This window comes from Haematobia irritans, chromosome 2 (assembly GCF_050003625.1).
Source record: "Haematobia irritans isolate KBUSLIRL chromosome 2, ASM5000362v1, whole genome shotgun sequence".
NCBI classification, from domain to species: Eukaryota; Metazoa; Arthropoda; class Insecta; order Diptera; family Muscidae; genus Haematobia; species Haematobia irritans.
The window spans coordinates 27,430,188-27,456,872 of NC_134398.1; the positions used below are offsets into that span (position 1 = coordinate 27,430,188).

Below are 26,685 nucleotides of genomic sequence, written 5' to 3' on the forward strand. Positions count from 1 at the left end.
ATGACCATCATTAATTTGAATGAACCTTCAATTAACCTCTCAATCGTAACAAACCCATCAGACTATGGTAATTGAATTTTTCACATATATGTATATTTTTATACCATTTATTAATTATCATATTTAATTGTTCTTAATATTGTGGACAATGGGGTCGCATTCGTAGAAACGCCTCTATACGCTCTTGCCTTTCTTTTTCCTCTTCCATTTTGCGTTTCTTTTCGGCTTCCATTTGGGCTTTCCTTTGACGTCGCTTTATTCGATAGCGTATTTGTTTTTTAGTCAACCAATTACAGGCAGGACGGACAAATGCAAAGAATATCATCTCAAAGCCCGATACAAAACTATAGCCCATATGGAGTCCTGTTATACCACCAAACGTTCCAATAAATGTCAACCAATTCTCATAGACATCCAGACGCATACGCTCCGCATAGAGAGTGTCATAGAAGACATGCAGTACTATGTGATTGGTGATATTAATGTCTTTGCTGAAAGTGAATGAATTTAGAAAAAAATATAATAATTATATAAAATAACCCAGCAAAAAATGCATCGACAAAAAAGTAGGGAAAATGTTCATTTTGGATCCGGAACTGGTACAAAGTTGGCGCAGAATTCAGAGGTTTAAATGTGAATTAAAAAAAATTTTGATATTTTGCCAAAAACAAAACTACCAAACAAAAATATCTTATTTTGTCAAAATGTTATATTTATAGAACATTAGCATAACCCGGCCCGCTTCGCTGCGCCTTCTGCAGCATATTTGTAGGAACAATTTGCGTTAACTTAGTCAGCCATATCCTTCGAGCTGAAAACAAATTCGAAGAGATTTGAATTCTTTCAAACAAAGCAGACAACTTGCTTTTTCGTTTATACAAAATTTTATTTCTATAGAAAATTTTGTCAAAAGTTTGTTTCTTTATATAATTTTGTCAATTTACAATTAATTATCATTCGAGCTTTCACGGACAACGGTGATTAGGGAACTTTATCAACAAAGTCATTGAAAAGAAACAGCTGTACACGCTTGACTGTACATGTTCCCTTTCGGCCGAGTGAACTTTTCCACAGTCTTTATTTAGCAAAATTTTATTTCTATAGAAAATTTTAGCAAAATTTTATTTCTATAGAAAATTTTAGCAAAATTTTATTTCTATAGAAAATGTTGTCAAAATTTTATTTCTATATATAATTTTGTCAATTTACAATTAATTATCTTTGGAGCTTTCATGTACAAATGACAAAATTTTATTTCTATAGAAAATTTTGTCAAAATTTTATATTTATAGAAAATTTTGTCAAAATTTTATTTCTATAGAAAATTTTGTCACAATTTTATTTTTATGGAAAATTTTGTCAAAATTTTATTTCTAAAAAAAATTTTGCTAAAAGTTTATTTCTCAAAAAAAAAATTGTCAAAATTTTATTTTTATAGAAAATTTTGGCAATTTACAATTATTTATCATTCGAGCTTTCATGGACAAAGGAGATTAGGGAACTTTATCAGCAAAGTCATTGAAAAGAAACCGCCAGATAAAAATCTGTACACGCCTGACTGTACATGTTTCCTTTCAGCCGAGTGAACTTTTCCACAGTCATTATTTAGCAAAATTTTATTTCTATAGAAAATTTTAGCAAAATTTTATTTCTATAGAAAATTTTGTCAAAATTTTTATTTCTATAGACAATTTTGTCAAAATTTTATTTCTATAGAAAATTTTGTCAAAATTTTATTTCTATAGAAAATTTCGTCAAAATTTTATTTCTATAGAAAATTTCGTCAAAATTTTATTTCTATAGAAAATTTCATCAAAATTTTATTTCTATAGAAAATTTTGTCACAATTTAATTTTTATGGGAAATTTTGTCAAAATTTTATTTCTATAATAAATTTTAGCAAAATTTTATTTCTTTAGAAAACTTTGTCAAAATTTTATTTCTATAATAAATTTTGTCAAAAGTTTATTTCTATAGAAAATTTTGTCAAAATTTTATTTCTATAGACAATTTTGTCCAAATTTTATTTCTATAGAAAATTTTGTCAAAATTTTATTTCTATAGAAAATTTCGTCAAAATTTTATTTCTATAGAAAATTTTGTCAACATTTTATTTCTATAGAAAATTTTGTCACAATTTTATTTTTATGGGAAATTTTGTCAAAATTTTATTTCTATAATAAATTTTGTCAAAAGTTTATTTCTACAAAATAATTGTCAAAATTTTATTTCTATAGAAAATTTTGTCACAATTTTATTTTTATGGGAAATTTTGTCAAAATTTTATTTCTATAAAAAAAATTTTGCTAAAAGTTTATTTCTCCAAAAAAAAAATTGTCAAAATTTTATTTCTATAGAAAATTTTGACAATTTACAATTATTTATCATTCGAGCTTTCATGGACAAAGGAGATTAGGGAACTTTATCAACAAAGTCATTGAAAAGAAACCGCCAGATAAAAATCTGTACACGCCTGACTGTACATGTTTCCTTTCAGCCGAGTGAACTTTTCCACAGTCATTATTTAGCAAAATTTTATTTCTATAGAAAATTTTAGCAAAATTTTTATTTCTATAGACAATTTTGTCAAAATTTTATTTCTATAGAAAATTTTGTCAAAATTTTATTTCTATAGAAAATTTCGTCAAAATTTTATTTCTATAGCAAATTTCGTCAAAATTTTATTTCTATAGAAAATTTCATCAAATTTTTTTTTCTATAGAAAATTTTGTCACAATTTTATTTTTATGGGAAATTTTGTCAAAATTTTATTTCTACAAAATAATTTGTCAAAAATTTATTTCTATAGAAAATTTTGTCACAATTTTATTTTTATGCTAAAGTTTATTTCTCCAAAACAAATTGTCAACATTTTATTTTTATAGAAAATTTTGTCAATTTACAATTAATTATCATTCGAGCTTTCATGGACAAAGGAGATTAGGGAACTTTATCAACAAAGTCATTGAAAAGAAACCGCCAGATACAAATCTGTACACGCCTGGCTGTACATGTTTCCTTTCGGCCGAGTGAACTTTCCCACAGTCATTATTTAGCAAAATTTTATTTTTATAGAAAATTTTAGCAAAGTTTTATTTCTATAGAAAATTTTTTCAACATTTTACTTTTATAGAAAATTTTGTAATTTTTTTTTTAGGAAAAAAATTTGTTAACATTTTATTTCTATAGAAAATTTTCTTGAAAAAAATTTTCAATAGAAAATTTCTCAAAAATTTTATTTCTATAGAAAATTTTGTCAAAATTTTATTTCTATAAAAAATTTTGTCAAAAGTTTATTTCTACAAAAAAAATGTCAAAATTTTATTTCTATAGAAAATTTCGTCACAATTTTATTTTTATAAAAAATTTTGCCAAAAGTTTATTTCTACAAAAAAAATTGTCAACATTTTGTTTCTATAAAAAATTTTGTCAAAAGTTTATTTTTATAGATAATTTTGTCAAAAATTTATTTCGATAAAAAATTTTATCAAGAGTTTATTTCTCCTCTTTGAAAAATCTACATATTTTGGTAGAATTCTACCAACTGTGGCAACTGTGATAACAGGCCAAACTCCTCATACCCCCTATTGTATCCTAAATTAATGTTAGTCATACGCATTATTGAGCATGTATATCATATAAATAAAAATAATTGTGATTACTTACAAAAATCGTTGATCGGTTAGAGCAAATTTTCGATCTAATTTTCCGGAATCCATATTTAAGGCATACATATTGAAATCGCACAAAGGATAACAATCACAAATGAAACTCTCAGCATAATAATTATTACGATAATCGGCATTATTCGATTGTAAGAAAGAATTATAAATATCTGAAAGTTTCAAATAGAAATCATTTAATTTCTTTAAGCGAATATATAGTAAAAAAATCCCTTTACCTTTATTCTTCAAGACGCATTCTCTTTCTCTTAAGCCACAAATGGTCCAATTTACTTTTTGCGGCCAATTGTTTAGCGTACATCGACATTTCTCATACAATTTAGCCGAACGACATTCGGCCAAACAATTTGGTTGTGAATAAGTGGGAAAATAGAAAAGTTTTCTTTCTTGGGGTAGATAACAACGACGAGTACGTAATTCCAAAGATTCTATATAATCAGTGGCTCTTGTCTCTTGAGGTGTTATACCAAGATGATTGACACTTTTCGGTGTTATAATACTTTGCAAAGCATTATTATCGGTAAAATCATAGGAATCCTGTATGAACACTTGCATGCCAGGTGTTTTACGTGCTGCTAAGTGATAATCTTCCAATTCAGGATTTAATAAAACACTTAGTCCTGTGGGTGGACCACAGCTAGTGGTATACTCCACCTCTTCATTGCCCATCATATCTGTTCTGTTTGGAGGAAATCACTTTTAATTTTGAATGTTTACGTTTATTAGATTTTTGTTCACTAACCTTTTGTAGATATTCTTTTTTAACATCATATTATTGAAGGAACAACAATAACCCTGAGAGGTTTTTATTTTCTTAAAAATGTGATTGCATTTCTCGTAATGTCCTTTCCATTTACATCTCAAAATAGAAGTTTGACAATTCGGTTTAAGTCTTTCCTCTAATTGCCACATTGTTATATTGTTCTTTTCCAAAATGTCATCCAATTTTTTGAATTCTTCAGGTCCAGCATCAATTGTTTCGGAAGTATATAGAGTCAAGCGAAAGAAATGAATTACTTCATCGATAGTAAAGTTGGTGTTTTTGTGGCTGAAATTAAAAATTTAAAATTTTCTATAGAAATAAAAAATGCTTCAATGGAAATTACATTTTCTAGAGAAATAAAATTTTGACAGAATTTTCTATAGAAATAAAATTAAAAAAAAAAATCCTATCGAAATAAAATGTTGACAAAATTTTCAATAGAAACAACATTTTGACAACATTTTTTATAGAAATAAAATTTTGAAAAAATTTTCTATACAAAAATATTTTGATAAAATTTTCTATAAAAATAAAATTTTGACAACATTGTCTATAGAAATAAATTTTTGCCAAAAATTTTCTATAGAAATAATATTTTGTAAAAATTTTCTATAGAAATAAAATATTGAGAAAAGTTTCTATAGAAATAAAATTTTGACAAAAGTTTCAATAGAAATAAATTTTTGACAAAATTTTCTATAGAAATAAAATTTGGACAAAATTTTCTATAGAAATAAAATTTTGACAAAATTTGTTATAGAAATAAAAACTTTGACAAAATTTTCTATACAAAAAAATTTTGACAAAATTTTCTATAGAAATAAAATTTTGACAAAATTTTCAATAGGAATAAAATTTTGACAAAATTTGCTATAGAAATAAAAATTTTGACAAAATTTTCTATACAAAAAAATTTTGACAAAATTTTCTATAGAAATAAAATTTTGAAAAAAAAATCGATAGAAATAAAATTTTAGGTACAATTTTCTAAAAAAATAAAATTTTGACAAAATTTTCTATAGAAATAAAATTTTGAAAAAAATTTCTATAGAAATAATATTTTAGGTACAATTTTCTAAAAAAATAAAATTTTGACAAAATTTTTTGTAGAAATAAAATTGTGACAAAATTTTCTATAGAAATAAAATTTTGAAAAAAATTTTTCCATGGAAATTAAATTTTTGACAGCAGTTTCTATAGAATTAAAATATTCTATAGAAATAAAATTAAAAAAAAATGCTATAGAAATAAAACTTTGACAAAATTTTCTGTGGAAATAATTTTGAGGAAACTTTCATTAAAATATAATATTGTTGATAAAATTTTCTATAGAAATAATTTATAAAATTTTCTATAGAAAAACAAATTTTCTATAGAAATAAAATTTAGACAAAATTTGCTACAGAAATAAAAATTTTGACAAAATTTCCTATGGAAATAAAATTTTGACAAAATTTTCTATAGAAATAAAATTTTGAAAAAAATTTCGATAGAAATAAAATTTTAGGTACAATTTTCTAAAAAAATAACATTTTGGGAAAATTTTCTATAGAAATAAAATTTTGAAAAAAATTTCTATAGAAATAAAATTTTAGGTATAATTTTCTAAAAAAATTAAATTTTGACAAAATTTTCTGTAGAAATAAAATTGTGACAAAATTTTCTATAGAAATAAAATTTTGACAAAATTTTCTATAGAAATAAAATTTTGAAAAAATTTTTTCTATGGAAATTAAATTTTTGACAACAGTTTCTATAGAACTAAAATTTTCTATAGAAATAAAATTAAAAAAAAAATTGCTATAGAAATAAAACTTTGACAAAATTTTCTGTGGAAATAATTTTGAGGAAACTTTCTGTAAAATATAATATTGTTGATAAAATTTTCTATAGAAATAATTTATAAAATTTTCTATAGAAAAAACAAATTTTCTATGGAAATAAAATTTTGAGAAAATTTTCTATAGAAATAAAATTTTGACAAAATTTTTTATAGAAATAAAATTTTGGCAAAATTTTCTATAGAAATAAAATTTTCAAAAAAAAAATTCTATAGAAATAAAATTTTGAAAAAATATTCTATAGAAATAAAATTTTGACAAAATTTTCTATAGAAATAAAATGTTTACAAAATTTTCTATAGAAATACAATTTTGACAAAATTTTCTATAGAAATAAAATGTTGACAAAAGTTTCAACAGAAATAAAATTTTGACAAAATTTTCAATAGAAATAAAATTTTGGGAAATTTTCTATAGAAATAAAACTTTGACAAAATTTTCAATGAAATAAAATTTTGAAAAAAAAAAATGTTCTAAAGGAATAAAATTTTGACAAAATTTTTTATAGAAATAAAATTTTGACAAAATTTTCTATACAAAAATATTTTGATAAAATTTTCTATAAAAACAAAATTTTGACAACATTGTCTATAGATAAATTTTTGCCAAAAATTTTGTAAAGAGATAATATTTTGACAAAATTTTTCTATAGAAATAATATTTTGACAAAATTTTTTTATAGAAATAAAATTTGGGAAAATTTTCTATAGAAATAAAATTTTGGCAAAATTTTCAATAGAAATAAAATGTTGGCAAAATTTTCTTAGATATAAAATTTTGACAAAAGTTTCAATAGAAAAAAGTTTCAATAGAATAAAAATTTTGACAAAATTTTCTATACAAAAATATTTTGATAAAAATTTCTATAAAACTAAAATTTTGACAACATTGTCTATGGAAATAAAATTTTGCCAAAAATTTTCTATAATAATAATATTTTGACAAAATTTTTCTATAGAAATAATATTTGGCAAAATTTCTATAGAAATAAAATTTTGACAAAACTTTCAATAGAAATAAAATTTTGACAAAATTTGCAATAGAAATAAAATTTTGAAAGAAAAATTCTATAGAAATAAAATTTTGACAAAATTTTTTATAGAAATAAAATGTTGACAAAATTTTCTATACAAAAATATTTTGATAAAATTTTTTATAAAAATAAAATTTTGACAACATTCTCTATAGAAATAAATTTTTGCCAAAAATATTCTATAGAAATACTATTTTGACAAAATTTTTCTATTGAAATAAAATTTTGATAAAATTTTTCTATAGAAATAAAATATTGACAAAATTTTCTATTGAAATAAAACTTTGACAAAATTTTCTATAGAAATAAAATTTTGACAAGATTTTCTATAAAAATAAAATTTTCACAAAATTTTCTATAGAAATAAAATTTTCACAAAATTTTCTATAGAAATAAAATTCCGACAAAATTTTCTATAGAAACAAAATTTTGACAAAATTTTCTATAGAAATAATATTTTGACAAAATTTTTCTATAGAAATAATATTTTGACACAATTTTTCTATGGAAATAAAATTTTGAGAAAATTTTTTATAGAAATAAAACTTGGACAACAGTTTCTATAGAAATAAAATTTTGACAACATTTTCTATAGAAATAAAATTTTGACAAAATTTTCTATAGAAATAAAATTTTGTAAAAATTTTCTAAAGAAATAAAATTTTGGGAAAATTTTCTATTGAAATAAAATTTTGGCAAAATTTTCTATTGAAATAAAATTTTGGCAAAATTTTCTATAGAAATACATTTTTAACAAAAGTTTCAATAGAAATAAAATTTTGACAAAATTTTTAATAGAAATAAAATTTTGAAAGAAATTTCTACAGAAATAAAATTTTGACAAAATTTTCTATACAAAAATATTTTGATAAAATTTTCTATTAAAATAAAATGTTGACAAAATTGTCTATAGAAATAAATTTTTGCCAAAAATTTTCTGTAGAAATAATATTTTGACAAAATTTTCTATGGAAATAAAATGTTGACAAAATTTTCTATAGAAATAAAATTTTCACAAAATTTTCTATAGAAATAAAATTGCGACAAAATTTTCTATAGAAACAAAATTTTGACAAAATTTTCTATAGAAATAAAGTTTTGACAAAATTTTCTATAGAAATAAAATTTTGACAAAATTTTCTATAGAAATAACATTTTGGGAAAATTTTCTATAGAAATAAAATTTTGACAAAATTTTCTATAGAAATAAAATTTTGACAACATTTTCTATAGAAATAAAATTTTGACAACATTTTCTATAGAAATAACATTTTGACAAAATTTTCTATAGAAATAACGTTGTGACAAAATTTTCTATAGAAATAAAATTTTGACAACATTTTCTATAGAAATAAAATTTTGACAAAAGTTTCTATAGAAATAAAATTTTGACAAAATTTTCTAAAGAAATAATTTTGATAAAATTTTCTATCGAAATAAATTTTTGCGAAAATTTCATATAGAAATAAAATTTGGAGAAAATATTCTATAGAAAAAAATTCTGATAAATTTTTCTATAGAAATAAAATTTTGACAACAGTGTCTATAGAAATAAATTTTTGCCAAACATTTTCTATAGAAATAATTTTTTGCCAAATAGAAATAAAATTTTGATAAAACTCTTTATAGAAAATAAATTTTGACAACGTTTTCGTTGGAAATAAAATTTTGAAAATTTTCTATAGAAGTAAAATTTTGAGGAAAGTTTTCAATAAAATAAAATTTTTAGAAAAATTTCTATAGAAATAAAATTTAAAAAAAAATTTTTCTATAGAATTAAAATTTTGAGAAAATGTTCTATAGAAGTAAAATTTTGAGAAAATGTTCTATAGAAGTAAAATTTTGATATTTTATTTTAATCTATTTTACTTACAATCTTTCAGCCAGCGATCGTACTCTGCTCTTCGACATTAAATTCAAATTACAGATGGTAACCGATGGAAATGGTATAAAAAACGTTGGATGTTGCGTACTTTCCGTATACACTATAGTCGGTGTACTCTTATTCATCAAATGCGATAGTAATAGAATAAAACCAGACATTGATATGGCCACAAATATGACAAAACACCAAAAAGCCCGTTGCCCCGTTGTAGCACCAACAAAATTAATGAAACCATGAATACTGGCCATTTCACAATAAATTTCAAATCCAGATTTACGCTTACACAATCCATCATCATTGCGGGCCTTGAGAAAAGCCAAAAATTTCGGAAGTTTCAGAGAACTGATCAAATTCGTAGAGCAACGATTTAAAGTCTTATCTTGCCAATGTTTGGCAAATTTTTTAATTCGTTGATTGTATTCATAACAAATTCCATTTTCTTTTGCTTGCTTTTTATGCTCTGGAGTTCGAAGAAATGTTTTTGATTTCTCTGGTTTGGCAGTTTTCACTTGAACGATGTTTTTTAAATTTTCCTTAAAATTTTTCCATTTTGATTTACGGCCTGCCACCAGAACTGGATGTTCTAAAAGTTTTAAACGCAATTCAGGTTTACGATTTTGTTTATCGGTCAATAGCAAAGGTTTGGGATTTTTATGAAATTTTGTGGGTTTTAAATAATCATCAAATGTTATGTAATATATAGGTTGCTGCTTGTTGTCCTTGGTTGATTGAATTTTTGGGGATTTTTTATTGGACAACATTTTTCGGAGTTCTTGTTTACCTTGTACGTACTCTTAAAATTATTCTCGACTAATAACTTTTGTTGGAAATAAGCAGTTTATTTTTATAGGTTTTGTTGCTTTAAGGCGAGCAGCGAATAATTCTATATGCAAGTGAAAGTTATGCCTTTTATATGTTCGACATGCCGATGTTTCTTGTAAGATAGTGAAACCCCAACCCCTGTACAAGGAATTGTCATCAGCCTAACAGTATGCTTTAATTTATTTTCATTAAAGGTATTAGTACTTAACTGTTTGAAAGGCACTGAGTATATTGTTGGTTAAGTAGGGGTGTAGGGGTGTTCAAACTATTTATATTCCCACCCAAGGCGAAAGTTCGCTAAAACGAACTAAATTTTCGATTTTTGCGAAATAAATTTACGAAATAGAAAAATGTAAATATTTGTAGTATTTTGTTCGCAAGACATACTATCGATACCTTCGAACCCGAATAAAATTTTTCTAATATACATCAATATTTTTGAGCAGTTTTATTCGGAAGCCCCTTTTTCCAAGTTCGCCAAGACTCTGTAACCAGTGATGCCAATATGGGGGGTTTTCCCCCAAATAACGGATATTTCTTCAGGAATGGGGACGACATTTTTGAGTTGGTAACTTGGGGTTTTTGTGGGGAATTTACAAATGTTTGTGCGAATTTTGTGTAATTTTTCAGCATTATAAAGAGGGTAACGTGGTTATCCTGTACAGATAACATATTACCATTTCGGATTTTTTTTTCAATATTCTTCCAGATTATTTCTCATAAGTGGGAATGTCAGGGTGGCTGTCAATATTTCTTTAATTTTTTTTTAATTTTATTTCTATAGAAAATTTTGTCCAAATTTTATTTCTATAGAAAAATTTATCAACATTTTATTTCTATAGAAAATTTTGTCAAAATATTATTTCTGTAGAAAATTTTGTTATTTCTATAAAATTTTTCTCAACATTTTTTTTTTAAAGAAAATGTTAGAAAAATTTTATTTCTATGAGAATTTTTATCCTTAAAATTTTAAAATTTTATTTCTATAGAAAATTTTAGCAAAATTTAATTTCTATAGAAAATTTTCTCAAAATCTTATTTCTATAGAAAAATTTATCAACATTTTATTTCCATAGAAAATTTTGTCCAACTTTTATTTCTATAGAAAATGTTGTCAAAATTTTATTTCTATAGAAAATTTTCTCAAAATTTTATTTCTATAGAAAAATTTATCAACATTTTTTTTTCGTCCATAGAAAATTTTGTCCAACTTTTATTTCTATAGAAAATGTTGTCAAAATTTTATTTCTATAGAAAATATCCTCAAAATTTTATTTCTATAGAAAATTTTTTCAAAATTTTATTTTTAAAGAAAATTTTGTCAAAATTAAATCTCTATAAAATAATTAGTCAAATTTTATTTTTAAAGAAAATTTTCTCAAAATTTTATTTTTAAGAAAATTTTATTTCTATAAAAAATTTTCTCAAAATTTTATTTCTATAGAAAATTTTCTCTAAATTTTATTTCTATAGAAAATTTTCTCTAAATTTTATTTCTATAGAAATTTTTCTCAAAATGTCATTTCTATAGAAAATTTTTTCAAAATATTATTTCTATGTTGTGAAAAAAATTTTTTTATAGAAAATTTTGTCAAAATTTTATTTCTATAGAAAATTTTTTCAAAATTTTATTTTTAAAGAAAATTTTGTCAAAATTAAATCTCTATAAAATAATTTGTCAAATTTTATTTTTAAAGAAAATTTTCTCAAAATTTTATTTTTAAGAAAATTTTATTTCTATAAAAAATTTTCTCAAAATTTTTTTTCTATAAAAAAATTTTTTCAAAATTTTATTTCTATAGAAAATTTTCTCTAAATTTTATTTCTATAGAAAATTTTCTCAAAATGTTATTTCTATAGAAAATTTTTTCAAAATTTTATTTCTATAGAAAATGTTGTGAAAAAATTTTTTTTATAGAAAATTTTGTCAAAATTTTATTTCTATAGAAAATGTTGTCAAAATTTTATTTCTATGGAAAATGTTGTCAAAATTTTATTTCTATAGTAAATTTTTTCAAAATTTTATTTCTATAGAAAATGTTGTCAAACTTTTATTTCCATAGAAAATTGTGTAAAATTTTTTTTTTCTATAAAAAATGATGTAAAAATTTTATTTCTATAGAAAAATATTGTCAAAATTATTTTGTCAAAAAAATGTTCTATATAAAATACTTTAGCTTTATTTTTTCCATTTATTTATATATATAAAATTCTAAGTATGTTTGTTTGTATGTTCCGGGTAGGATCGGAAACGGCTGAACCGATTTATATGAAACTTTCAGAGATCATAGGGGGCGCTCATGTGGTGAAAATAGTTTACCTCAGTTTTTGACACTTGGTCGCGGAGGAGGACCTCCCCTTTGTCGGACTTTTTGAAAATTTATATTTCGATATTTGGTGGCGGACCTCCCCTTTGTTTGACTTTTTTAAAGTACACTCAAAAAAAAGTTTACTTGGATCCAAAGATTTTGACCTTTTCCGATTTATTGGATGGGAAACAGGAATTCTTTGTATGTTATTATATAGTGCTTAATGTTGAGGAAAAGGATACCTTTCATTGATAAACCACACTTAAAATTCACAAGAATTTTAAGTGTGGTTGTCCAACTACTTGAATACAGAACATTATTTAAAAAATTTGGGTACTCCCTCTCCCCGACATTTTTTAAGACGAACCGTTTTACATATGCATATCCGCCGTATTTTTATATCTATAAACGAAAAAGCAAGTAGTCCGATTTGTTTGAAAGAATTCAAATCTTTTCGAATTTGTTTTCAGCACGAAGGATATGGTTGACTAAGTTAACGCAAAATGTTCCTACAAATACTCTTTGGAAGGCGCAGCGAAGCGGGTTACGCTAGTTATAAATAAATATTGTCAGTCTGTACCTTTTCTTCTATTGTGTATACCACTTTTATGCAACAAAGGAAACTTCTGGCCAAATTTGGATAAAATTTTTTCAAAATATTCTTTTTGAGCAAAAAAATCAATAAAAAATGAAAAACAAAGGAAAATGATGCCTAAATCACAGCCTCGTCTTGGCGCAGCTTCACTATTCTCATTTACAAAACAAATCGATTGTTAATCAACCAATCGATCAAACTAGAACAATTTTTTTCAGTTTCATCACCACCATCTATCCACAGCCATCATACTTTGTGTCGTATGTCTATCACGGATGTTTTCATTGTAGGTAGGCACAATTGTCAAAGATTTATGTACATACAATTTAATTTAATTATTTTTTTTTTTTGAAAATCAACTGCCATATGCACTGACATTACATAAAATTACCAATGACTTCAAAACCATTTGGAAAATTCATCGTTCTATTCAATCATCCATATGGTTGATTCCTCGTTTTCTTTCTATGGTAAGTGGTGGATTCTATGAAAAAACCAAATGCCCATTAAAGATTAATGCAATGCTGCGATGGAGGTTTCCTGATTTCAAATGCATATGGTATGGACTGAAGCGCAATACACAATTGTTGCATTTTGTCATTTAATATGCCATGAAGTAGAATTAATTTGGTGTTTTTTTTTGTCTTATTTCTCAAAGGAATGAGTAATTCACAGCATCTGGACTATAGTTTTGTTTAGGGGATAAATTCTGGAAAATTCAATCATTGCATAAATTAACAGCTTCTGGAATGATTATAGATAAAGAACTGACGACCCAGAGCTGACAATCTACAGAACCCATCTCTTCACCGAGGAGGACTTGTAATGCTGGCCACATTTCTGAGTCTTTCAAAGATTTTCTAACTAAAATTTTGCGAAAATTTTCTATAGAAATAAAATTTTGCGAAAATTTTCCATAGAAATATAATTTTGACAAAATTTTCTATAGAAATAAAATTTTGACAAAATTGTACATACTAATGTTCTTTAGAAGTAAAATTTTAACAAAATTTTCTATAGAAACGAAATTTTAACAAATTTTTCTATAGAAATAAAATTTTGAAAAATATTATATAGAAATAAAATTTTAACAAAATTTTCTATAGTAATAAAAGTTTGACAAAATTGCACATACTAATGTTCTTTAAATAAATAATAAAATAATTAACATTTTGGTGAAATTTTCTATAGAAATAAAATTTTGACAAAATTTTCTTTAGAAATAAAATTTTGACAAAATTTTCTTTAGAGATAAAATTTTGACAAAATTTTCTTTAGAAATAAAATTTTGACAAAATTGTTTATAGAAATAAAATTTTGACTAAATTTTCTATAGAAATAAAATTTTAACAAAATTTTCTATAGTAATAAAATTGTGACAAAATTTTTCTGCAGAAATAAAATTTTGACAAAATGTTCTTTAGATATAAAATTTAAAAAAAAATCTATAGAAATGAAATTTTAACAAAATTTTCTATAAAAATAAAATTTTTGCAAAAAATTTGTATAGAAATAAAATTTTGACACAATTTTCTATAGAAATAAAATTTTTACAAAATTTTCTATAGAAATAAAATTTTGACAAAATTTTCTATAGAAATAAAATTTTGACAAAATTTTCTATAGAAATAAAATTTTGACAAAATTTTCTATAGAAATAAATTTTGACAAAAATTTCTATAGAAATAAAAATTTGAGAAAATTTACTATAGAAATAAAATTTTAACTACATTTTCCATAGAAATACAATTTTGACAAAATTTTCTATAGAAATACAATTTTTACAAAATTGTACATACTAATGTCCTTCAGAAGTAAAATTTTAACAAAATTTTCTATAGAAACGAAATTTTAACAAAATTTTCTATAGAAATAAAATTTTGAAAAATATTCTATAGAAATAAAATTTCAACAAATTTTTCTATAGTAATAAAAGTTTGACAAAATTGTTTATAACAATAAAATTTTGATAAATTTTCTGGAGAAATAAAATTTTGACAAAATTTTCTATAGAAATAGAATTTTGATAAATTTTCTATAGAAATACAATTTTGACAAAATTTTCCATAGAAATACAATTTTGACAAAATTGCACATACTACTGTTCTTTAGAAGTAAAATTTTAATAAAATTTTTCTGTACAAATAAAATTTTGACAAAATGTTCTTTAGATATAAAATTAAAAAAAAATATAGAAATAAAATTTTGACAAAATTTTCTATAGAAATAAAATTTTAACGAAATTTTCTATAGTAATAAAATTTTGACAAAATTGTTTATAGAAATAAAGTTTTGATAAATTTTCTAAAGAAATAAAATTTGACAAAATTTAGAAATAAAATTTTGACAAAATTTTCTATAGAAATAAAATTTTAACAAAATTTTCTATAGCAATAAAATTTTGACAAAATATTCTATAGAAATACAATTTTGACAAAATTTTCTATAGAAATGAAATTTTGACAAAATTTTCTATAGAAATAAAATTTTGACAAAATATTCTATAGAAATAAAATTGTGACAAAATTTTGAAAAATTTTCTATAGAAATAAAATTTTGCTAAACATCTCTATAGAAATACAATTTTGACAATATTTTCTATAGAAATAAAATTTTGACAAAATTTTCTATAGAAATAAAATTTTGCTAAACATCTCTATTGAAATACAATTTTGACAATTTTTCTATAGAAATAAAATTTTGACAATATTTTCTATAGAAATAAAATTTTGACAAAATTTTCTATACAAGTAAAATTTTAACAACATTTTCTATAGAAATGAAATTTCAACGAAATTTTCTATAGAAATGAAATTTCAACAAAATTTTCTATAGAAATAAAATTTTGACAAAATATTCTATAGAAATAAAATTTTAACAAAATTTTCTATAAAAATGAAATTTTAACAAAATTTTCTATAGAAATAAAATTTTGACAAAATTTTCTATAGAAATAAAATTGTGACAAAGTTTTCTATAAAAATAAAATTTTGACAAAATTTTCTATAGAAATAAAAATGTGACAAAATTTTGAAATAACATTTTGAAAATTTTCTATAGAAATAAAGTTATGACAAAGTTTTCTATAAAAATACAATTTTGACAAAATTTTTTATAGAAATAAAATTTTGACAAAATTTTCTATAGAAATAAAATTTTAAGAACATTTTCTATAGAAATGAAATTTCAACAACATTTTCTATAGAAATGAAATTCATTCGTTTTGTTTTGTTATTGTTGTTTTTGTTATTTAAGCATTGTTGTTGTTTTTTATTGCAGCTTAAAACCATACATTGACTAAACTACAAGTGTAGCTTAACCAGCAGAAGAAAATAATGTTTGTCAAATTTATTTGTGCAAAGCCCTATAGACTGCAAAATTGGTTGGATGAACGCACGTTGCGGAATTACCACATTCCTCATCAGCATCCTCTACTTGCAGCAAAACTATCAACCAATTATCAGAATAAATTCGAAACAAACCTATCTCTTTTCTCAATGTATGGTTTTAAGCTGCAATAAAAAACAACAGAAATGAAATTTCAACAAAAAAAAATTTTATAGAAATAAAATTTTGACAAAATTTTCTATGGAAATAAAATTTTAACAAAATTTTCTATAGAAATAAAATTTTGACAAAATTTTCTATAGAAATAAAAATTTGAGAAAATTTACTATAGAAATAAAATTTTAACTAAATTTTCTATAGAAATACAATTTTGACAAAATTGTCTATAGAAATAAAATTTGACAAAATTGCACATACTAATCGGGTATGTAAATAATTTCTCCCCTCCATTCAAAGCTTTCGGTTAGTATCTATATGTGTAATACATTTACAAACTATTTGTCGTATTTTATTTGACTATTCGCAGACATTACCAGTCCATAGTAATGGATAAATAATGTCAATATTTCAACTGACTTTCCGCGCATGTTATTAATCAACCTATAAAGCGTGTTAATAAATAACTTGATATTTAAATTATTTTATTTACTTGCTTATATCTGTAGCCATGTGCAATGATCTCAATAAGAACAAATGGATATTTGCATTTCTAATAATAAATTTATAATGAAAATAGATTTAGAAAAATATTTGTAGTGAAATTAGTGGGTATGGCTTTGGTAATAAATAATCTACATGACTTTACCTATTAATTACACAAAATACAATGGAAAAATAGTTTTTTTTTCCTTTGAGAGAAATTAATGTTATACTTTTGTGACAATAAATTGAAATTTATGGAATTCTTGTACAAACACTCTAGAAAAAATGTTTCACCAGCATAAGCTCCAAAATACATAAAGTAAAATTAATAACTAGGTTTTAAAATGTGTAATGAAAGAAAATGTTGGGCGTGTCAAGTAACTCTTTTCACAAAAACATTTTCTATAGAAAATTTTATTTGTATAGAAAATGTTGTTAATTTTTATACCCTGCGCCACACTGTGGAACAGGGTATTATAAGTTAGTGCGAGACGAGATAGACACATGGTGTCTTTGGCAATAATGCTCAGGGTGGGTCTCTGAGTCGATATAACCATGTCCGTCTGTCCGTCCGTCCGTCTGTCTGTGAACACATTTTTGTGATCAAAGTTTAGGTCGAAATTTAAGTCCAATCGCCTTCAAATTTGGCACATGTTCCTAATTTGGGTTAGAATAGAACCCTATTGATTTAGGAAGAAATCGGTTCAGATTTAGATATAGCTCCCATATATATCTTTTGCCCGATATGCACTAATATGGACCCAGCAGCCAGAGTTTTATACCGATATGCTTGAAATTTTGTACAAACATAACGCTTAGTCGTATAGTCAAGTGTGCAAAATTGTATTGAAATCGGTTCAGATTTAGATATAGCTCCCATATATATCTTTCGCCCGATATGGACTTATATGGCCCCAGAAGCCAGATTATTGGCCGAATTTGGTTGAAATTTTGCACTAGGAATATAATTAGTAGTATAGTCAAGTGTGCAAAATTTGATTGAAATCGGTTCAGATTTAGATATAGCTCCCATATATATCTTTCGCCCGATATGCACTTATATGGACCCAGATGCCAGAGTTTTATCCCGATTAGCTTGAAATTTTGCACAAGGAGTACTATTGGTAGTATAGTCATGTGTGCCAAATTTGATTGAAATCGGTTCAAATTTAGATATAGCTTCCATATATATTTTTCGCCTGATATGGACTTATATGGCCCCAGAAGCCAGAGTTTTGGCCCAATTTGGTTGAAATTTTGCACTAGGAGTACAATTAGTAATATAGTCATGTGTGCCAAATTTGATTGAAATCGGTTCAGATTTAGATATAGCTTCCATATATATTCTTCGCTTGATATGGACTTATATGGCCCCAGAAGCCAGAGTTTTGGCCCAATTTGGTTGAAATTTTGCACTAGGAGTACAATTAGTAATATAGTCATGTGTGCCAAATTTGATTGAAATCGGTTCAGATTTAGATATAGCTCCCATATATATGTTTTTCTGATTTCGAAAAAATGGTCAAAATACCAACATTTTCCTTGTTAAATCGCCACTGCTTAGTCGAAAAGTTGTAAAAATGACTCTAATTTTCCTTAACTTCTAATACATATATATCGAGCGATAAATCATAAATAAACTTTTGCGAAGTTTCCTTAAAATTGCTTCAGATTTAAATGTTTCCCATATTTATACCCTGCGCCACACTGTGTGATATGGCATCGAAAATTTAGATCTACAAAGTGGTGCAGGGTATAATATAGTCGGCCCCGCCCGACTTTAGACTTTCCATACTTGTTTTTTATAGACAATTTTGTCAACATTTTATTTCTATAGAAAATGTTGTCAAAAATTTATTTCTATAAAACATTTTCAATAGAAAATTTTGTCAAAATTTTATTTGTGAAAAAAAGTTTTACAAATAACACAAAATATGACAAAATTTTCTATTGGAATAAATTAAAAAAAAAAAATACAAATAAAATTTTGACAAAATTTTCTATAGAAATAACATTTTGACAAAATTTTCTATACAAATATTCTGTCAACATTTTATTTCTATAGAAAATTTTGTCGCGCTCAACAATTATCTTCAAATATTAAATTATATGGACCGAACTTCATGCATTTTTCTGATTTTTTGTTTTAAATAGTTCCCTACAACTATTACAAAATCACTCTACAATTGTAATCAACTTCCCTTTGAATAGCACAATGTTTCCAAACATGCCGCCTAAAACTATGCAACGAAAGTTTTCTTTAATAGGTAAATCATGCTACTCCCCCCGTATTATAAAGTTCAAATGGTGATTTTGATTGCTACGATATTTCAATTTAATTTGAAACAATTGAGTTTACAATTGAATTTAGGAAAACTGATTTAATTTTTATTTTTCTTAATGTTTAATAAGTGTGTCACTTTTCGTGCTACTTGCCTGGAAATTGTGTGAACTAAAAAATTCTTTTTAACTTATACAATTCGAAGAATTACAGGGTCACGAAAAAATATACATCTTAGTTGTGACTATAAAATGGTTACAGTCATTAATAATAATAGAAAAATAAAATAAATAAAAAACATAAAATAGAAAAAAATTGAGGTCCAAATAAAAGTTTATTACCTTTTCATAAAGATCAAATATATAAGGTTTTGAGACCGTGGTCCAAAACAGGTCCAAAAATGTTTTCTTTTTTTTCTGAGCTTGTAATAATCGTCCGTGTCAACAAATTCCCTCCTCGATTCATAGCCTTTGTGCAGTATATCAATAATAATCGCACAAACTATTTGTGGTATTTTATTTGCATGTTGGCGGTAGACATTTAGCAGTTCATTGTCAGATAGTGCTATTGTTTAGACCGGCTTTCCGCACATGTTGCTAATTGATCCATAAAGCGTGTTAATAACGTTCTCATTCTCCTGCAATAAGAACAAATGCATATTTGCATATTATGTACTACTTAATAATATATTGATACTGAAAATAGATTTTAAATATTTATAGAGAAATTAGTTGATCTGCTCTTGGCTATAAATATAAAAAAACATGACTTGAAGCTCTTAATTAAAAATGTAATGAAAAAAATTGTTTTTTTTTCTCATAATGCTATACTGTCCCAATATAGGGTGGCTCATAGTATGTATTGCATAAAGGCTTTCCCGGAATTTCATAAAATTTTCGCTTCTGTTTTTCTTGGACTTAAGTGCTGTTTTTATCCTTTCTTATGTCTACAATGGAATGGGCTGATTGCCTACAACTTCAGTTTATTTCACAGACAGATTATTTTAGCATTTTGATTGGGGTGTCCAAAAACCGTTTTGTTTTTTTTTTTGAAAAGGTTGGTTTTCAGTTTATTCAATACTCCCAATCTCGGGTTTCGTTTTTAGTTTTTATTTTACTTAAAGTCGGTTAAGATGTTAAAACCGAAAAAATAGAAATTAGTGAAAAAAACTTTAAACACTCATTTTATCCTACAAAATAGCAACTTCTATAGAAAATTTTGTCAAAATTTTATTTTTGTAGAAAATTTTGTCAAAATCTTATTTCTAAAGAAAATTTTGTCAAAATTTTATTTCTATAGAAGTTTTGAAAAAATTTTAATGCTTTCAAAATTTTATTTCTATAGAAAATTTTGCCAAAATTTTATTTCTATAGAAATTTTTATAAAAATTTTATTTCTATAGAAAATTTTGTCAAGATTTTGATTTTTATAGAAAATTGTGTCAAAATTTTAATTCTTTTGATTTCTTTAGCAAATTCTTTCAAAATTTTATTTCTATAGAAATTTTGTCAAAAGTTTAATTCTATAGGCTTTTGTGAACATTTGATTTGTATAGAAAATATTGCCAATTTTTTTATTTTGCAAGACAGTGAAATTATGTGGCAACTACGATTTCAATCCGTTTGACTTTTGCGCAGGAGACATTTTATGGTAGAGAGTAACTTTGTCAAAATTTTATTTCTATAAAAAATTTTGTAAAAATTTTATTTTAAAATTTTGTGAAAATTATTTTTTTTTAATTTTTTGTAAAATTTTATATCTATAGAAAATTTTGTGAAAATTTTATTTTTATTTTTTAATTTTTTTTGTAAAATTTTATATCTATAGAAAATTTAATTTTTATTTTTTTAATTTTTAATTTTTTGTAAAATTTTATATCTATAGAAAATTTTGTCCAAATTTTATTTATATAGAAAAATTTTTGTAAAATTTTATATCTATAGAAAATTTTGTCCAAATTTTATTTATATAGAAAAATTTTTGTAAAATTTTATATCTATAGAAAATTTTGTCAAAATTTTATTTCTATAGAAAATTATGTCAAAATTTTATTTCTATAGAAAATTTCGTCAATATTGTATTCCTATCAAAAAGACTTGTCAACATTTTGATTCTATAGCGAATTTTGTCAAGATTTTGATTTATATGGAAAATTTTGTCAAAATTTTATTTCTATAGAAAATTTTGTCAAAATTTTATTTGTATAGAAAATATTTTGTCAAAATTTTTTATTTTCTATAGAAAAAATTTATTTTTATAGATGATTTTATCAAACTTTTATTTGTACAGAAAATGTTGTCACAATTTTATTTCTATAGAAAAATTTTCAACATTTTTGTGTATAGAAATTTTATGTAAAAATTTTGATTTCTCTAGCAATTTTTTTCAAAATTTTATTTCTATAGAAATTTTGTCAAAAGTTTAATTCTATAGACTTTTTGTGAACATTTGACTTGTATAGAAAATATTGCCAATTTTTTTATTTTGCAAGACAATGAAATTCTGTGGCAACTACGATTTCAATCCGTTTGACTTTTGCGCAGGATACATTTTATGGTAGAGAGTAATTTTGTCAACATTTTATTTCTATAGAAAATGTTGTCAAAATTTTATTTCTATAGAAAATTTTGTCAGAATTTATTTCTATAGAAAATGTTGTCAAAATTTTATTTCTATATAAAATTTTGTCAAAATTTTATTTCTATAGAAAATTTTGTCAAAATTTTATTTCTTTAAAAAAGTCTTGTCAATATTTTGATTCTATAGAAAATTTTGTAAAGATTTTAATTTTTATATAAAATTGTGTCAAAATTTTAGTTCTATAAAAAGACTTGTCAACATTTTGATTCTATAGGAAATTATGTCAAAATTTTATTTCTATAGAATTTTTTGTAAAAATTTTAATGCTTTCTAAATTTTATTTCTATAAAAAATTTTGTCAGAATTTTATTTCTATAGAAAATTTTGTCAATATTTTATTTACATACAAAATTGTTTGTAAAATTTTATATCTATAGAAAATTTTGTCAAAATTTTATTTATATAGAAATTTGTTTGTAAAATTTAATATCTATAGAAAATTTTGTCAAAACTTTATTTGTATTGAAAATATTTCGTCAACATGTTTTTTCTACAGAAAAATTTTATTTTTATAGATGATTTTGTCAAAATTTTATTTGTACAGAAAATGTTGTCAAAATTTTATTTCTATAGAAAAATTTTCAACATTTTTGTGTATAGAAATTTTATGTAAAAATTTTGATTTCTCTAGCAAATTTTTTCGACATTTTATTTCTATAGAAATTTTGTCAAAAGTTTAATTCTATAGCCTTTTGCGAACATTTGATTTGTATAGAAAATATTGCCAATTTTATTTATTTTGCAACACAGTGAAATTCTGTGGCAACTACGATTTCAATCCGTTTGACTTTTGCGCAGGAGACATTTTATGGTAGAGAGTAATTTTGTCAAAATTTTATTTCTATAGAAAATGTTGTCAAAATTTTATTTCTATAGAAAATTTTGTCAGAATTTATTTCTATAGAAAATGTTGTCAAAATTTTATTTCTATATAAAATTTTGTCAAAATTTTATTTCTATAGAAAATTTTGTCAAAATTTTATTTCTTTAAAAAAGTCTTGTCAATATTTTGGTTCTATAGAAAATTTTGTAAAGATTTTAATTTTTATATAAAATTGTGTCAAAATTTTAGTTCTATAAAAAGACTTGTCAACATTTTGATTCTATAGGAAAATGTGTCAAAATTTTATTTCTATAGAATTTTTTGTAAAAATTTGAATGCTTTCTAAATTTTATTTCTATAAAAAATTTTGTCAGAATTTTATTTCTATAGAAAATTTTGTCAATATTTTATTTACATACAAAATTGTTTGTAAAATTTTATATCTATAGAAAATTTTGTCAAAATTTTATTTATATAGAAAATTGTGTCAAAATTTTAATTCTATAAAAAGACCTGTCAACATTTTTATTCTATAGAAAATTGTGTCAAAATTTTATATCTATAGAAAATTTTGTCAAAATTTTATTTCTATAGAAAATTGTGTCAAAATTTATTTTTTGTTTAAAAAAATCTTGTCAATATTTTGATTCTATAGCAAATTTTGTCAAGATTATGATTTATATAGAAAATTTTGTCAAAATTGTATTTCTATAGAAAATTTTGTCAAAATTTTATTTGTATAGAAAATGTTGTCAAAATTTTATTTCTATATAAAATTTTGTCAGAATTTATTTCTATAGAAAATGTTGTCAAAATTTTATTTCTATATAAAATTTTGTCAAAATTTTATTTCTATAGAAAATTTTGTCAAAATTTTATTTCTTTAAAAAAGTCTTGTCAATATTTTGATTCTACAGAAAATTTTGTAAAGATTTTAATTTGTATACAAAATTGTGTCAAAATTTTAGTTCTATAAAAAGACTTGTCAACATTTGGATTCTATAGGAAATTGTGTCAAAATTTTACTTCTATAGATTTTTTTGTAAAAATTTTAATGCTTTCAAAATTTTATTTCTATAGAAAATTTTGTCAGAATTTTATTTCTATAGAAAATTTTGTCAATATTTTATTTACATACAAAATAGTTTGTAAAATTTTATATCTATAGAAAATTTTGTCAAAATTTTATTTATATAGAAAATTTTTTGTAAAATTTAATATCTATAGAAAATTTTGTCAAAACTTTATTTGTATTGAAAATATTTTGTCAACATGTTTTTTTTTATAGAAAAAATTTATTTTTATAGACGATTTTGTCAAAATTTTATTTGTACAGAAAATGTTGTCAAAATTTTATTTCTATAGAAAAATTGTCAACATTTTTGTGTATAGAAATTTTATGTAAAAATTTTGATTTCTCTAGCAAATTTTTTCGAAATTTTATTTCTATAGAAATTTTGTCAAAAGTTTAATTCTATAGCCTTTTGCGAACATTTGATTTGTATAGAAAATATTGCCAATTTTTTTTATTTTGCAAGACAGTGAAATTCCGTGGCAACTACGATTTCAATCCGTTTGACTTTTGCGCAGGAGACATTCTATGGTAGAGAGTAATTTTATTTCTAAAATTTTGACAAAAATTTTGCCAAAATTTTATTTCCATAGAATTTTTTTGTAAAATTTTATATCTATAGAAAATTTTGTCTAAACTTTATTTCTATAGAAAATTTTGTCAAAATGTTATTTCTTTAAAAAAGTCTTGTCACCATTTTGATTCTATAGAAAATTTTGTATAGATTTTAATTTTTATAGAAAATTGTGTCAAAATTTTAATTCTATAGATTTTTTTTTTGTATAATTTTATGTCTATAGAGAATTTTGTCAAAATTTTATTCCTATGGAAATTTTTGTCAAAATTTTATTTATGTAGAAATTTTTTTTTTTAAATTTTATATCTATAGAAAATTTTGTCAAAATTTTATTTCTATAGAAAATTTTGTCAAAATTTTATTTCTATAGAAAATTTTGTCAAAATGTTATTTCTGTAAAAAAGTCTTGTCAACATTTTGAATCTATAGAAATTTTTGTCAAGATTTTATTTATGTAGAAATTTTTTTTTGTTAAATTTTATATCTATAGAAAATTTTGTCAAAATTTTATTTCTATAGAAAATTTTGTCAAAATTTTAGTTCTTTAAAAAAGTCTTCTCAACATTTTGATTCTATAGAAAATTTTGTCAAGATTTTAATTTTTATAGAAAATTGTGTCAAAATTTGAATTCTATAAAAATACTTTTCAACATTTTGATTCTATAACAAATTTTGTCAAGATTTTGATTTATATAGAAAATTGTGTCAAAATTTTATTTCTATAGAAACTTTTGTCAAAATTTTATTTGTATAGAAAACATGTTTTTTCTATAGTAAAATTTTATTTTTATAGATGATTTTGTCAAAATTTTATTTGTACAGAAAATGTTGTCAAAATTTTATTTCTATAGAAAAATTTTCAACATTTGTTGTATAGAAATTTTTTGTAAAAAAATTTGATTTCTATAACAAATTTTTTCAAAATTTTATTTCTATAGATTTTTTCTCAAAATTGTTTTGTGTATAGAATATATTGTCAATTTGTTTTATTTTGCAAAATATACCATACAGTGAAATTCTCTGACAACCACGATTTCAATCCGTTTGTCTTTTGCGCCTGGGGCATTTTATGGTAGAGAGTAAGGTTGGGAGTAAAAATATCACAGTGTTTATGATCTCGAGACGGCGCTTCGTAGGAATTGGGCTAAAATACCGCAGAGCCACTCTCAAAATTTGGAAGAAAATGTATCCGTAAAATGGACACAAACGCTTATACAGACCCCCTTATGCTCGTCCGTTGGGTTTACCATCCTCTTTGGTTAGTCCATTAGAAGTAGTCAAAAAAAGTGGTATATTTGTGGTGTTTAACTCCCCTAAGTTTCAAGGTCTAAATATAAAAAAATAGCAAACATTTTTCATATTTTATTGATTTTAGTCAATTAACAAGAACTGAAGGAGACAATTGATAGAATTTTTGGAAACTTTACATTGAAAAGTGAAATTTACAAAGTTCTCCGATGATTTGTGTCTGGGCAAAAGACAACTCTAACTTTATATCCTTAAAAAATGAAGCATTTCGTGTGAAAATGGAACTATATTGTATTCTATTTTATTTCCATAAAGGGTACAATATTGATTTTTAATTATAAAAGCAAAAATTAACTAAAAGTAAACAATTGGCGCCATATTATTTCCACATTAATCACATCGTATTTTTTTGTTGTGTATTTTAACAAAAAAAGTTAAGAATAATTTATTTTAGAAATATTCATTTATCTGTTATTTGGGTGTATTAAATTGTGATAGGTCCTATACAAATTCTTTGGTAACCGCATTCACAACAATTTCTATCACTGTTTTACAGATTGATTTATTAAAATAAAAAATAATTAATAAATACTAATTAGCTTATATAATTTTTCCCCTATATTATACCAAAAATATTCCCCGATTGCTTCGAGACACTATCATTTCTTTGTGTATGGTACTCCCTTCTTATCGAATTCTTTTTATGTCCAGTTTTTGTTTTTTTTTTGTTGTCGCACATGTGTCCATCGAAAGTCCATACATCTATGTCATCCATCAGTCATGCACCCAGACACTCGTCTTGTGCATGATCAATGACTAAAAATATATTTAAGAGTGAAAAACACAACCAAAATAAATTCATTTAATTAAATTTTAAATCAATTTCAATTTATTGCTTATTGAAGAAAACATTATTGTTTTGATTGCAACACAGAAACAGAAATCTCTCACAATATAATAAATTGATTTATTACTGATGAAGTAGGCTAAGTCGATTGGGAATGGTTTGTGAAAAATACAAAATATGAAATGTTAACATTTGAGAAAAATATTCTTATTGCAATCAATGTTCCTGATTAGAAAGTCCATAAAAATATATGAACTGTACCAATTATCAGAATAA

At 23.1% G+C, this 26,685-nt stretch overlaps 1 protein-coding gene across 1 annotated transcript; it reads right to left on the reverse strand.

Annotated features, from left to right (window-relative positions):
• Nucleotides 1-71: 71 nt before the first annotated feature.
• LOC142224502 (pickpocket protein 11-like) lies at nucleotides 72-9,966 on the reverse strand. The gene is made up of 5 exons (XM_075294281.1): nucleotides 9,194-9,966; nucleotides 4,426-4,731; nucleotides 3,902-4,362; nucleotides 3,667-3,835; nucleotides 72-491 (listed from the first exon to the last, which is right to left on the reverse strand). The coding sequence occupies exons 1-5, from the start codon at nucleotides 9,964-9,966 to the stop codon at nucleotides 134-136; spliced, it is 2,067 nt and encodes a 688-aa protein (XP_075150396.1). The 3' UTR covers nucleotides 72-133.
• Between the last annotated feature and the right edge of the window lie 16,719 nt (nucleotides 9,967-26,685).

Excerpts from the sequence above, each read along its gene's own strand:
- LOC142224502 (XM_075294281.1), bottom strand. The coding sequence starts at position 9,966 with ATGTTGTCCAATAAAAAATCCCCAAAAATTCAATCAACCAAGGACAAC. Across the intron at positions 4,732-9,193 it reads CGATCGCTGGCTGAAAGATT|CCACAAAAACACCAACTTTA; the intron begins GTAAGTAAAATA and ends TTTTAATTTCAG. Across the intron at positions 4,363-4,425 it reads AAAAAGAATATCTACAAAAG|AACAGATATGATGGGCAATG; the intron begins GTTAGTGAACAA and ends TCCTCCAAACAG.